Source organism: Talpa europaea (assembly GCF_964194135.1).
Source record: "Talpa europaea genome assembly, chromosome: 9".
Lineage (NCBI taxonomy): Eukaryota > Metazoa > Chordata > Mammalia > Eulipotyphla > Talpidae > Talpa > Talpa europaea.
In genome coordinates this window covers 83,169,731-83,184,662 of record NC_140076.1, presented here as the reverse complement: position 1 = coordinate 83,184,662, position 14,932 = coordinate 83,169,731, and the positions used below count along the sequence as shown (strand labels likewise).

Here is a 14,932-nt window from a genome sequence, read left to right as displayed (position 1 = left end):
CCAGGAGTGTGACAACGCTTGCTGCAATGCCTCCAACTGCACCCTGAGAGAAGGAGCGGAGTGTGCCCATGGCTCCTGCTGCCACCGGTGCAAGGTAGGTGGCCCACTCACTGCCCCCAGTCCCCCCACAGCCTGTGCCCCCTGAGGTGGAGATCTGGAATCCCCCTTGGGGAAGCCATGGCAGCAAGTTTGAGGAACATGGAGCTGGAAGCTCCTGGAACAAAGTATGCTGATGTCCTTATACAAATGACATTCTACCTCAGAGGCTGGAAAGTGGGAGATTACATAGTTGAAAGAAAGAAGTGTGCAGACAGAGTAGGCTTCCTGTTATTTGGAGCTCAAAATAATTATTGCCATAACTTTGATTAGTGTTAATGAACCTCATGTTAGATGCCAGGCACAGTGCAGTCAGTTTTGTGCATATTATCTCATCCGATACTGACAAGAGCCTCATGAGATGTCTATTATTATCCACAATTAAAGAAGAGGAAATGGGCTCAGAGGGTGCAAGTGGCTTGCCCAGGCCCACACAGAGAAGGGGCTGAAGTGGCCTCCTGACTCTGGAGCCCCGTCTTCAAGTCTATGTGTTGCTGTCACAAGTAGTATTACTAGAGCACTCCACGCCCTCACCTATGATTCTGGAATCCAGAAATTCCAAAAACTGAAAAAGTACTTTTCCCCACTCATTTGGTGGCAGAATTGACCTGAATTGATATGAAACTAATAATAGTATTTTATAAATCACATTTAAAGTGAATATATTTAATTGCAGAAATATTGATGTGCTTAATTATAAAATGTAATCCTAGGCCTTGCTGGGGGATTATGTGGTATACCTGTGTAATGAGGGGTGTGTGTGTGTGCATGTGTGTGTGCGTGCATACATAGGTGATTTTATATACATACGTAATTTTGTATGAGGTCTGTTTTCCAAACAATTTTTTTTTAAATTATAGTAACATTGGTTTACGATACCATTTTTTTTTCCACAGTGTAAGCACTGTAAATCCCTGTATTCTATGCTATGGTCCCCCCAAAAGTATAGTTTCTATCCATACAATTGACCTGATTTACCCACCCTAATCTCCCTTCCCTCTGGTAATCTCCATTTTGTTCTCATGATCTAAGACTTTGCTTCGGTTTTGCTTTGTTCATTCATTTCCTTTGGTGCTTTATCTTTCACATATGAGTGAGGGCATACGATGAGAAGTATGTGGGGAGAGACTAGCCTAGATCTGTGACCCTTGGTCCAACTCCTGGGAGTGTGATGTGGGCATCTGAGCTGTGTCCCTTAGTTGTAAAACAGTGTGTCAGTAAAACCAAACTCCTGGGGAGCCAGGAACTCAAGTGGACACCTTCTTTACTTGTCCCCCAGCTGTGGTGCTGACCAGGGCATCTTAGCTACAGAAGGAGACACATGCAGTGACTGTCTCATGGACATTGTGAGGGGCACATGAGAGAAGTGTGTATACCGTGGCCCAGCGCTTGGCTCAGTCATGGGGCTGCATGCTGCATGCTAAGTGCTGTTTGCGTTCAGAGAGTTGGTGGGGGCGATAGTGTTCATGCTTCCTGTGCACGTACGGAATCCACACAGAGATGTCCAGGGGCAAGTTTGTATTTGTATTATATTAGTAGCTCTGTGTGTGAGCTTGTGTGCGTGTGTGCCTGCGTGTAAGTGGGCCTGGGTCCGCACCCACTCACTAACCCTGAGCCCTGAGATACATTGCTTAATATTGCAAGCGTCTATACAGCAGGGATGTGACATCACACAGGACTATCGTGAAGCTAAATGAGGTGAATTTGTCCTGGGCACTTAAAATGTGGAGGCTTCACAGAAGTAGCCTTTATGACTAATGCACTTTGTAAACTTAATTGTTGTGTAAATATGAGTTCTCGCCAACTTCTTAAGTGGGCCGTGAGAAGGCACTGAGTTAGCATGTGTGCAAACACCCAGGAAACTAGGTCCTATTCCTGTTAGAAGTTTGGGGGTTGAGCTGATGGGGTCATGTGCAGTACAGTCATGGGAAACTCTGTCCCCCAAGAACTGCTCATGAGCCCTTTTGGGAGAGGGTTGTGGGCTGACTGGAGACTGACTGTTTCCTTTTTCTGTCTCTGGGCTCAGCTGCTGGCCCCTGGCACCGTGTGCCGTAAGCAGGCGCGGCAGTGCGACCTCCCGGAGTTCTGCACGGGCACGTCTCCCCACTGCCCCACCAACTTCTACCAGATGGACGGTACCCCCTGCGAGGGCGGCCAGGCCTACTGCTACAATGGCATGTGCCTCACCTACCAGGAGCAGTGTCAGCAGCTGTGGGGCCCTGGTAAGGCTGACGAGGCCCCTCCCTTGCTAAGCCTGCCTCCCCTTGGCACTTGGGGTGGACTTTCAGGGGGCGGTGAACAGTGTCCTTCCAATTCCCTGATGAGTTCGATTCCTGGAGTGGCTAAACAGATAAGAACAATCCAACAGAAAAAAACAGGCTGAGGCTAGAGACAGAGAAGGAAATGCCAATGGCCCTTAACCCAAGATCTCTAACCTCACTTGTGTTAAGTGAAAGCAAATTGTAACTATGACGAGATGAGATTTTTCATATATCAGGTTGGCAAAGATTGGAAGGTTACTATAGTAATGAAATTATGATAATGCTATAACTACAACCATAAGAACAAAAATAATATCATGCAGAGAGTATGGAGAATCAGAGAGCTGTTTCTCCTGTGGAAAGCGATTTGGAGATATCAGAAGTTTTTTTTTTTTTTTTAAGATTTATTTATTTATGCATACAAGAGCTGGGGTGCAGGCCAGAGGTGTGTGGGGGTGAGAGGATTCACCAGGGACAGAGTGGGGAACAGAACAGGCAGATTGACTGAAGTACACTGCTGAGGGGAGCAGTGGGCGAGTCAGGAGAGGTCTGCTGTGCCATGTGGGTTGCTCCCTGGCTGGCCGGGGGATTGAACTCGTGCTGCAGTGGCTGTGGACAGCTTCATAGGTTGCATCTTAACCTCTTGCACCACCAGGGAGGCCTGAGATATCAGAAGTTGAATGCACTTATCATTGGCCCTACCACCTACTCCCCAGGAGGGTGCCCTACACCACTGGCCCCTGTGTGAAGATAGTCACAAGGCCATACCCTGCGGCTTTTAGTTATACCTTACAGCCTTTAGAGCCTTCTGTGGGGGCCCACTGGATGAATCCAGACACTCATCCAGTGGAACACGAGGCAACTGAATAAAAGGAGGCAGCTGTGTCTGTGCTGAATAAAATCATCTCCCACGACATATGAAGTGAAACTCAAGATAAGACCAGGGGCTAGACTACGCCACTGTTCTCTGTTCAGTGGGGTCTCTCGAGAAGATACAAAGGAGCTATACCTACAAGAGAAACAGCCATCTCCAGATACATGGATATCATGTGATTACTCTCCAGAGAGTACAGAAGTGGAAATTGGAATAGTTTATTGGAAAAATTCCCAAAACATTCTTTACTTAAAATTTTGTGCATGTGTTACCTATTTAAAAAAATTCCTGAAACAGAGCAGCCCTTCTTCATTAGAGACAAGGCCTAGTATATTACCCTCCTACAGATGTAAAGCCTCAGTTAGTCTGATAAAAAAAAACCTTCCTATCTGAGTCAGTGTTGAGTAGGTGGGGGTGGGGGAGTGTTGATGAGAGCACAAGAAGAAGCTGATGATTTCCTCCCCAAAATTTTCTTAACCTCTTCATGTTATCAGGGGCTAGCTTTGCCCTCTGGGAGCTCTTGACATCTGCTAAGGCTGGCTGGTGTACTGATAGCTGTCTCTTGCCCATCCAGGGGCTCGGCCTGCTCCTGATCTCTGCTTCGAGAAGGTGAATGTGGCAGGGGACGCCTTTGGAAACTGCGGGAAGGACCTGAATGGGGAACACAAGAAGTGCAACATGAGGTGATGACCAGAGGGCAGAGCCCAGGAGCTGAGGCCTGTCAGCAATTACACTTAGGCCTCCTCACCCCTGCCCACCCAGCAGCATGGCGGGCATGGAGCTGGACCTTGAAATAAGTGGGAGCCAGTTACCCACTTTAGGTCTTTGTGTGACAAGGCACTATCAGCCCTAAAGAGGTCAGAGGGGGTGTGGGTGGCCATCGTTCCTTGAAAGCTGATCAGATTTCCTTTGGGGACCATCTTACAGTAGGGCAGGGAGTCATTCCTCTTGGGTCATTTCTGAAGGGTGCTAATTATACCTATACCCTTCCCTGAATATCCCATCACTCATTTACTCACACATCCATCCATCCAACCATTTATCACCCATCTACTTTCTGTGGAAGGTTTTCCACATGCCAGTTACTCTGCTGAGGACAGCGAACTTTTCATTAATAGTACAGTGTGATAATGGGAATGTAGAGAGAGCTACCCAACCCAGTCTTAGTGGGTCAAGTTGCTTTCCAAAAGGAAGTTATACCTAAGCTGGGATCTGGAGAAATTATCTAGTTGAACAGGTTGGGGTTAGTGCTGATATGTGGAAGAGTGTCCCAGAGAGATGAGTAGAGGACAACTGGTGGTAGGAAGAACTGATAGTTTGATATAAAGTACAATGTTGGGGACCACTGGAGAGGGATCTTCTGAGAAATGACCCTGGATAATGAAGCAGGTCCCAGATCATGAAAAGCCTTGAATATATCACTGGAGAGCTTGGATTTTGACTTGAGAGCAGTTAGACTCCTATGGGGAAGACTGGAAGCAGAGAGACGAGTTTCCTGGTGTCTAGGTAAGAGAGACTAGTGGCATGAAATAGGATAAACATAGGAGGGAGCATTGGCAGGGCCTGAAAAGTGAATGCAGGAGTGAGGGATAATGGTGAATTGGAATGGCACTGGGCTTGATTGGAGCCCCTTGGTGCTTATGGGTACAAGGTGTACAGGGTGCAGGTTGCTCATTTGGGCAGCTGTCCTTTCAGGAAAGAGGATTTCTAAGGCCAGCTCTCTGGCCTAGATCTGCTCGGGGACATGGGCCTTGTTTTCAGGCCTTGGGCTGAGTGTATGTGAAGTCTCTCCTGGTGGGTCCCTAGAGCACACACATTGCCCCTCTATGCTTCCCCCTCCTCATCCTGCTGTCGTGCTCAAGACAAACTGAAGTGCTTCTCTGCCTCAGCTCCTCCCAACCTCTAATTCTCTCTCCTTCCCTCTCCCCCCTACCCCCTCGGTTCAGAGATGCCAAGTGTGGGAAGATCCAGTGTCAGAGTTCTGAGGCCCGGCCCCTGGAGTCCAATGCAGTGCCCATTGACACTACCATCATTGTGAATGGGAGGCATATCCAGTGCCGGGGCACCCATGTCTACCGAGGTCCCGAGGAGGAGGGTGACATGTTGGACCCAGGCCTAGTGATGACTGGAACCAAATGTGGCTACAATCATGTGAGTCCCTTCCTGCAGCTTCACTTGGGACCTGGTTGCAAAGGGCAGTGACTGAGCCTGGTTCTGGGAGGAGCATGGTGGGCTCACATCCCAGCCCCCATCTCTCTGAGCCAGAGTATCTTCCTTTATAAATATGTTAGTCATAACAAGCTCCCACTCCATAGAATTGTATAAGAAGTAAATGGGGCAATGCCTGTAAACCATCTACATGGGCTAACTATCATCCCTGTTGTTCATTATCATTGGCTAAATCTTACACCTTCTTCCTTAATTTCCACGGTTAAGAGATGGACCAGGGCCTCCCCTGTGGCACAGCTGGTTGAGCGCAGTGCTGTGAAGCTGTCCACAGCCTCTACAGCGTGGGTTTGATCCTCAGCCAGCTGAGAAGATACCCACATGGCACGGCAGACCTTTCCTGTCTCACCTGCTGCTCCCCTCAGCAGTGCTTTCGGTCTGTCTGCCTGTTCTGTCCCCCACTCTGTCTTTGGTGTGTCCTCTCACCCTCCTGTGCCTCTGGCCTGTACCCCGGCTATTGTATAAATAAAAAAATATATATAAAATAAAAAAAGTGAGAGAGATGGACTAGACTAGGAAGCCTGGGAAATAATGGTACGTCAGAGTTAGCCCTGGGCACTCAGTTCAGTACCTCGTCCAGGCTAGATGACTGTCACCATCATCACTGATTTTAAGTATAATATTAAAATTATTGCTTGTTAATATATAATGAAGTAATTAATATATAACTAACATACATTGAGATAGATTGTAATAACACATTTTTAATTTCATATTGTTAAATATAATGTTTTAACAATATAATAGTTATTCTCTCCCTGATTACAAAAGTAGTAGCAGGATTTAGTTAGCTTCTGTCCTGTCCTTGACTATTTAGGCTTTCAGTTTTGAACTGTAATAAAGAGCCTAACTAAAGTGGCTGATCTGAGGCCCACATGTTCTAAGAGCAAACCCTGCGTCCGGATGCCCCATCCTTGCTGTTGTACTCACAGTTTGGTTTCCTCCTCACTACAGATTTGCTTTGAGGGTCAGTGCAGGAACACCTCCTTCTTTGAAACGGAAGGCTGCGGGAAGAAGTGCAATGGCCATGGGGTATGTGTGTGCTTCTGGGGTCCCCTATCCTGGTGTCCTGGGGTCAGGGCCGTGGGAGACTGGTGCTGTCCATGGTGCTGATGCCTCTGACCGCCGCCCCCCCCCCCCCCCGCCCCCTCTTCCTCCTTCTAGGTCTGCAACAACAACAGGAACTGCCACTGCTTCCCAGGCTGGGATCCCCCCTACTGTGACACCCCCGGCAATGGTGGCAGCATTGACAGCGGGCCAATGCCCCCCCAGAGTGAGTGCCCAGCCTGCTTGGACCCTTACCCATCTTTGTGAGGAGGGCTGGGCACACGGGGCAGGTGGCTGTTGAATGTCTGCATTGAGTCAGCTTCTGGTCCTGATTTTATGAATTTGGGGACAAGGAAAAGTGGGATCTTGTGGGAGGAACGTCTGAGGTTGGTAGCCGGCCTGAGCTCAACTTGGCTGCTCCTCCTTTGTCCCTTCTCCTGAGATGGGTGATTAAGACAGGTTACTGAATAATCCCATTTGTGGGGTGGCATGGGGTGGCATCTAGCTGCTCAGCCACTTACAAATATTCAGTGTGAATATTTGTTTACAGTTATTTGTAAATATTTGAGGCACATCATTGTGACTCAGATTCTGAGACTAACACTCAGAAAATTTGCAGCTTTTTCAACCCTTAAAAAAATAGTAACTGTTTCTTTTAACAAAATCTTTCAAAGAAGCAATCCCAAACTATGAAACAGACAGAAGTAGTGTTTCTCTAGTGTGCATCTATCTTACACATTTAAATCTTTAATTTATGAGGATTTTGAGGCAGTTTTGATGAGGCCCAAGGTGACATTGTGGATATGCATGAAACTTCTAGTCTTAGGTCAGTCTCAGTCTCTCAGTGTTTACATTGGTTGCCTTGCGTCCAGGAAAATCCTGGTTCATGCTGAAAACCAGTGGTAAATAATTGTAGAGCTTGAACTCCTCACCTCACAAGGGACTCTCTTTAATGAAACAAGAGACCGGAACAGTTTTATCAGCCACCTGACCTGGCTGTTTAAGCTAATATTATTGGTTTCTCAGTACAAGGTAATGGGTGTGTTTTTATGATAATTTTTGTGTTAGAAGAAATAATATATGCATATCAGGTATTTGGTAAAGTCTGAGGCAGACATAGTTTGGAATCCATGGCTATAACCAGTCAGCTTTTGACTCCTGTGGCTTGTTTCTGGCAGGCATGGGCTCGACAGTGGTGGGAGTACTCACGGCCATCTTCATGCTGGTGGTCCTCATGCTGATATACTACTGCTGTAAGCAGAACAGCAAGCTGCGCCCACTCCAGCACGTAGTCCTCTCTTCCAAGTTGAGGCAACAGTTCAGGTATGACGGGGTACCAGAAAGGACTTGGGGTCCTAGGGATGATCAAGTTTTCTGCATAGGGAACAGTGCCCAGGGAACAGGTGGGTGGTTGTGGGTCTGTCAGGGAGGTCAAGTGCTCCATGACCATGGCAGATGTCATCACTGGGTATCTTATGTAAATACTCTCCTGATCCTGCCATCGCTTCAAAATCCTTCTCAGTTCAATGCCCCCAGCCAACTCACATGGGAATAGGAAATGAAATCTATTGGCCCTCCTTTCTCTGACTGAATTGGTTCCTGTTTTGAAGAACAGACGGCCACAGGAAGGAATAACAACCCCTAGTCGACCAAAGGGCTGGTGGGACAACAACACAAGCCAAACTCTGACTTCATGTTGGTGATTGATCTCTTTGGATGTTGTCTCTGAGTTCCCTATTAATTGCACTTGTTAATTGTCCTGGAGGGGATTTTAAGTCCCACATCTCTCTGAATATATACTTGCGGGGTTGGCTAATGGCTGGTGACATCCTCGTATCTCCTTAGAGTGCAAGGTCTGCAAAGGAAGGGAAGACGTTGCCAAGAGAAAGTTCTTTGTATCAGGCCACCTCTCCTGGGGATTCACCAGGGGCAACACTCATCCTTGTACCTCAGGAGCTGGAGTTAGCAGACTTGGAGCAGATCTAGCCACTTAGTGTCTATGCTTGGGTCAGTGGGTGCTCAGGTCCTGACCCTTGAGAAAGCGCTCACTCTCCTCCTCTCTGTCCCGCTACTAGTTGTCCCTTCAGGGCATCTCTGAACAGTGGAACTGGCCACGCCAACCCAACGTTCAAGCTGCAGACACCTCAAGGCAAGCGAAAGGTAAGCATTTTGCACTTTGGACTTTGCTACTTTTTCTTTATCCCTCAGAATCCTCCTGGATTTCCCTAAGAAATTCTGTGGGCTCGTGGGATTGGTAATAAACACCAGTTTATTGGCCAGAGAGTCGTTCAGTTGGTTCTGACACTCCTTAGGACTAATGCTTGCAGGTGTCTTTGGGATCCTGGGGATTTCACAGGTCAGCATGTCCTCCCTTGGCCACTGGCCAGCCCAATGAGACCCACGAGGCATCCCTGAGATTTTAAGTGCCATGGGGATTCCTGTGTCTCTCACACTCTTATCTTATTATGCACATAGGTCGCCAACACCCCCGAGATCCCAAGGAAGCCATCCCAGCCTCCTCCCCGGCCCCCTCCAGATTACCTGCATGTCAGGGCCCCACCTGCGCCATTGCCCTCCCATCTCAGCACGACTGCTCGGAACTCCCCGGGGGCCAGCATCCAAGTAGAAAGGAAGGAGTCATCCAGGGGGCCTCCCCCAAGCCGGCCAGTGCCCCCTGCACCCAACTGCATCCTCTCCCAGGTATGTGACTTCTTACACCCCTGGGCTGGGGGCGTTGCTTTTAAGGTTCTCAGTGATGGGGAATGACAGGCTGGCAAGGGAGAGCTGGCAAGGGCAGCTGACTCTTCTTCCTGCATTCTGGTAGTTTCGGGGCATGGTGGGTGAGGGCATTTCCTCCCTGCCTGGCCACGATGATCCACTATCTGCCTTCCCCCCAAATGAACTTCATTCAGCACTGCAAGCTCCTTTCGTTATCTCTCGGCCTTTGCCAGTTGCCATGTCTTCTGCCTGACACACTCCTCTCTGCTGGGCAAGCTTTTAGTCATCTTTAGGTCCCTGAGATACACCACCACAAGAAGCCTTTCCTGCCCCCAAAGCTTGAGTTCCATGCCCTCTATTTCTCTTGTCACATCTTGGTGTTCCTCCAGCTCTTGACCATGGGCATCTTCAAGGCCTGCCCCTGATGCCTTGCTCATTCAAGGGGCAGGAACCTTGGGGAGGTGTGAGCTGGGTCTGGGCTGTTTGCCCCAGCCCTGGCATTGGTGGGAAGGCTGGCCAGCCGCCAGCAGCCTGCTCCTTGGCATATCTGTGCTTGGACGGCTGCTGGTGCTACCTCTTGGCTCACGCAGTTTCTGGGGCTGTGATGAGCACGCTGCCACCCATTTGGACCCAGCCACTGTGTTGTGGTGTGATTCTGTGGGCAAGGGTCTTACCTATCTCCCTCCTGGGTCTGCTTTTCTTGGGCTTGTTCCAGAGGGCTCCCTTGGGGCCTGGGCTGACTCTGGGACTGTGAAGCTGGCCCAGGTCTTGGCCGGTCCCTGGAACATGAGGCGGTGTCACTGTTTGGCGGAGCTGAGAGCCTCAGTTTAGGTCCTCTGTGATTGTGGAGCTGCTGCTGTCATTTGGATGACCAGTTACCACAGACCAGGGGGCTTGAACCACAGAGATTCCCTCATAGCTCTGGAGGCTGGACGTGCAGGGTCAAGGTGTCAACAGGTTGGGCTTCTTGAAAGGCCTCTCTCTTTGGCTGGCAGACAACAGCTCCTCCTGTCTCCTCCCCGAGCACATGTGCCCCTATGTCTCTGTGGGTCTGGATTTCCTCTTCTTACAAGGACACCAGTCAGATTTAATTGGTGTCCACTTTAAGTCCTCTTTAACTTCATTACCCCTTTCCAGGCCACATCTCCAAGTGCAGTCACATTCTAAGGTGCAACATGTGAACTCGGCTGGTGGCAGATCCACCTGTAATGCAGGAGAGAAAGGGCATCAGGGTCTTAGTGCTAGACCACATCTCCCAGGGCAGTGAATCCAGCCGAGGGAGGCACCCCAGAGTCTCCTCGGCCTGCCCTGTCACCTGCTCTCCTGAGTGGTGCTGGCAGGCATCCAGCATGTAGAAGGCTGCCCACCCAGGAGCTCCCACAGAAGCCAACTCACTTCTCCTGGGCCCCAGGGCCCAGTAAGTTTCCTCCAAGACAGGCAGTGTGCCAGGCCGCTGTGAGCACAAGCTGCAGGATTCAATTCCTTCCACTACCTCCTTCCTCGGAGCCATGTCCAGCAGATGTTAGTGCTGCCTTGGTGTTCTGGCCAGTGACTGAGTCCCACAGGGTTGAAGGGACAACCTACCTCCTTCCAAGGTTGGAAGGAGCCTGGACTTGAGCCCTGGACTCACTCCAGGGTCCTCTTCACCATGCAGACCAGGACCTGACCTGGGGTCATGAGTAGAGTGGGACACACGCAGGCTCCAGATCACAGCTCAGTCCCCTCCTAACTGAGTAACCGGACCCCCTGGAGAGGCGGTGGTGAAGCCAGAGCTCCCATTCTGCTGGGGAACAGACTTCGATATGTGGGGTTACATGTTGATCAGAGCCACGACACAGAGGTTCAGATGCTCAGAGTTACAGGGGAAGCTGCCCTCGTCTGGGAAATCTGGGATGGCTTCCAGTGCAGGTGACATGAGCTGAGACATGAGGGAGGAGCAGAAATTAGCAAACTGTAAGCTGCATAAGAGGAAAGAGCTGTCCTGATCCAGAGACCTGCTAGTAGGGAGTGAGCCCCACAAGTGGAAGGGGCTTCCAGGCCCATGTGACTGTGTCCACGCAGCTATGAGAGGAGGCTGGAGAGGGGCCAGGCTGGGCCAGGCCGGGCCAGGCTGTGGTCAGGACTTTGGTCTGCATTCTGTGAGAAGGGGGCAGTGGTGGTTTGCCAGGGACATGATCAGATTTGATATTTACCAGGATCACTCTTGGAGGGAGGCTCAGTGCCTAGAAGGGGCACATACATGCTCCTGGGGCTGTCCATCTTCTGTTTTGACCTGGGTAGAGATTACAGAGGTGCGTTCACTTTGTGAGAATTCATCTGATTGTATATTTATGATTCATGTTTTGATATGTATATTACACTTCAGTTTTTAAAAAGTAGTTATTAATAACAGGAGGCTCCCTGTAGCGCACTGTGGGTTACTGATGGAGGTGGGGTAAGGCCGGGTACATGGACAGCCTACTCAGAAGTTTAACTGACATGCAGGGGAGCTGGGGGAGGGGACCTGGCGAGATGGAGGGAGGTGGATGAGAGAGATGTAGAGAGGGAAATAGCACTTGGAAACAGAGGGGCGTTGGCCAGAGCGACCACCCTGCTTCAGTGTCTGTCCTACCCATCCTGACTGAGGAGGGCCCCTTCCTGAAGAAGGGAGCAATGGGCCTAGTGTCTCTGACTCTGCCACTGGGAGACAGTGGGGCTTTGCCCCACTGGGCAGGTATGACGGTGGCAGGATGCTGCTTGAGAGGCCCAGTGTCCCTGTCAATAAGGTGCCTGTCCAGGTTACCCCTCCCCCACCCTGTCCTTATTCAGCACAACTAGCAGCCAGGAGCTCAGCTCTCCCCTCATCCTGACCTGTGCCCACTGTCGCTTCCTGCAAGGATCACTGCCCTGGCTCTAGCAGCCGCTGTGGTGGGGCAGCTGTCAGGGTTGGAAAGGGGGGTGGCATTATCCTTCAGGGAAGGGTGGTAACTGGAGAAGATAGCTTTTTGGTCTCCAGAGTCACTGCTTTTCTGTTCTGAGATTTAGTTTCTGCTGTTTCCTGATGACTGAGAAACTTCTGGGAGGAAATCACAGTTTTCTCCATCTACCTGCCTTGTGATCACTTTTGTGCTGGTCACTGACCCTCTCAAGGAGAGGTGCATCAGGGCAGCCTGCACTGGACCCTCTGAAATTGACTTCTTCCCCATCAACTTGGGGATCTGTGCCTGGCCACTGGCCCATCTGTCCATTCTCTGCCCCTTAACATTATTATCTATTTATTTATTTCTTTGCTCACAGAAGAAATAGTTACTATGAGAATTCTGACAAGCACAGAAATTTGTTCAACTAATGCATATTGAGTGCTTTCTGTATATGAGGCTGTTCTGGAAGCTGGAGCTGCAGCTTCAGTTCCCATAGACGAGGCCCCTGGCCCTGCTTCTGTTCTAGTGGGGAGCAGTGGAGGGGCAGAAAAAGAAATAAGTAAATTGTGTAGTATATTTTTATAAAATAGATTAAGATGGAGGGGAATGCTGAGAGCCAAGGTGGTGGGGGGGTGTCTTCATTTTAAATCAGCTGGTGGGCCAGGACCTGTGAAGAAGGTGACAGCATGGAGGTACTAACACAGAAGCACAAGGAAAGACACCCCCTGCTCCAGGGTTGTGCCAGCACACATAGTCAATGTGAAAAATGGGGTTCTTTATGGATTTTGTTTTTATTTGCACAGGTTGTACATATCATTCTCTTATTAAAAAAAAAAAAAAAGGAATGTTCACCTGGACGGCTTCCCCTCCCCTCCAGTCTCATCCCATATCTCAGTTATCAGTTCTGTCTTGTCCTTCATGACTCTTCTGTAGGTCCGCATTAACATGGGGCGTGGGGAGTGGGGGAGCTGCTGGTGTGATGTGAGCTCTCCTCCACATCTGGTGGTTCAGCAGGTCTCTAGCCTGCCCTTCAGCACCCAGCTACCTACTTCATTCTACTTCATTGTTCTTAAATGCTGTGTTATATGCCACTGGGTGATTCCAGTAATTTCTTTCTTGATGGAAATTTTGATTAGCCCTGGTTTCATGGCCATCATAAGCAGTGCAGCAAGGAATATCCTTGTAATTTCACTTCTGTGCAAAAAGTTCTCAGATGTGGGCCATAGGCAGTGGACCAACACACTCAGAGAATGCACGTTTCTAATTATAACAGGCGCCCCGTGTTGCTCTCCAAAAAGTCTATCTCCTATCACATACCTGCATGATTGGTTTTTTAGTGGCACCAGGTGGCACATCCTTTTTCTCATCTGATTTTGACCTGCAGTATACTGGGAACATTTTCTTTCCAACAAGTCCCTTTGAGTGATACTTGCTGCTTTCTTCCCAGGATTTCTCCAGGCCTCGGCCTCCCCAGAAGGCGCTCCCTGCTAACCCAGTGCCAGGCCGCAAGAGCCTCCCCAGACCTGGTGGCACCCCCATCCTGCGGCCCACTCTCCCTGGCCCTTCACTCACCCGGCCTCTGGCAGGCCCTGCCCCAAAGGTGAGCCCCCAGGAACCCCCAGGAGGAGTCATAGGCCTCTGGGGCCAGGGAGGAGAGGTGGGGAGAGAAGCATGTGGATAAAGAAACAAAATTGTAGGGCTGAACTCCCCAGAACAAAGGCTGAGGACCAAAAGCTTAGCGGTTCCTAGTGCCTGAATAAGCGTCATTTAGACGGGTGACAGGGTGCTTTGGTTTTGAAGACATGCTTAGAAGCCCAAGTGGTGATGGCTTCAAACCCAGCCCAGCGGATGGACCTGAGCAGGTTGCCCTCGTGGGCCTCAGTGTCCTGTCCGGAAAGAGGCAATACAAAAACAGTGTCAGCCCTTTGGTCAAGGTCTGGGCGGTTCATGAGTACAAACAGTGGGTCATGGTGGGCTGCAAACACGTCATGCCCCTCCTCCTGGGGCGGCCCTGTGCTCAGGCTACCAGTCCTGGACTTGGAGCAGAAAAGATGGGGTAGGACCGCAGCGGGCTCACTGCCCTGTGTCGTCACGAGACCCCAGGAAATCGGGCTGAGCTGCAGCTTTGGGTCAGCTCATTGCCCCCACCAGGCCTCCCACTGTTGGGTTAAGGGACCAGCAACCTGTTAACAGGTTCTATAGGAAGAATCTACAGATTCTTTCCTACCGATGTCTATCTCTCCCTCTGACCTCCTGAAAACAAGAGGACAGTCAGCTATCCATTGATTCTGTGGCCCAGCATTTAGCTGATGTCACTCTCTCCTTCTCTCTTCCCAGTTTCCTGAATACAGATGGCAGAGGGCTGGAGGGATGACCAGCTCAAAAATCTAGAGCCTTCCAAAGGGGCTGTGCCCTCTCCCTGAGGACTCTGCACCCGAGGCGCCATTGCCACAGAATCTGGAAGAAGCATGTCCAGGAGCCTCCTTCCTGCCTCCCCCTGCCTCCCAGGACCACTGCGTCTCCAAAAATTTCCTTGACTTCGTGCTGCCTTGGCTTCCTGGGAGGCTCAGAGGGATGGCCATCCAATGGTCTCAAATCTTGTTGGTACAATAGACAGCCAGGGTGGGGGAGGGGAGTGGAGGATGAAGCATCGTCACCTTCCAACCTTCTCTCACCTGGCCCCTTACCTCAGAGGGGCCAGCAGAGCTGGCCACGAGGTATGAGGAGAGGTCTTGGGCAGGCCTGAGGCCAGTTCTGAACTCGGGGAAGGCGTCCACCCACATCCACAGTGGAGTGTGTGCATGAGACCC

At 50.2% G+C, this 14,932-nt stretch overlaps 1 protein-coding gene across 1 annotated transcript in view; it reads left to right on the top strand.

Annotated features, from left to right (window-relative positions):
• ADAM19 (ADAM metallopeptidase domain 19) overlaps positions 1-14,513 on the top strand; it is a gene marked incomplete at both ends in the record, with an annotated part of 73,832 nt that extends 59,319 nt beyond the window's left edge. The window contains 11 exons of the mRNA XM_084242950.1: positions 5-94; positions 2,123-2,318; positions 3,806-3,914; positions 5,178-5,382; positions 6,412-6,489; positions 6,622-6,730; positions 7,683-7,827; positions 8,580-8,664; positions 8,980-9,204; positions 13,570-13,722; positions 14,460-14,513. Coding sequence (XP_084099076.1) covers positions 5-94; positions 2,123-2,318; positions 3,806-3,914; positions 5,178-5,382; positions 6,412-6,489; positions 6,622-6,730; positions 7,683-7,827; positions 8,580-8,664; positions 8,980-9,204; positions 13,570-13,722; positions 14,460-14,513 — 1,449 coding nt within the window. The remainder of the gene's footprint in view (positions 1-4; positions 95-2,122; positions 2,319-3,805; positions 3,915-5,177; positions 5,383-6,411; positions 6,490-6,621; positions 6,731-7,682; positions 7,828-8,579; positions 8,665-8,979; positions 9,205-13,569; positions 13,723-14,459) is intronic.
• Between the last annotated feature and the right edge of the window lie 419 nt (positions 14,514-14,932).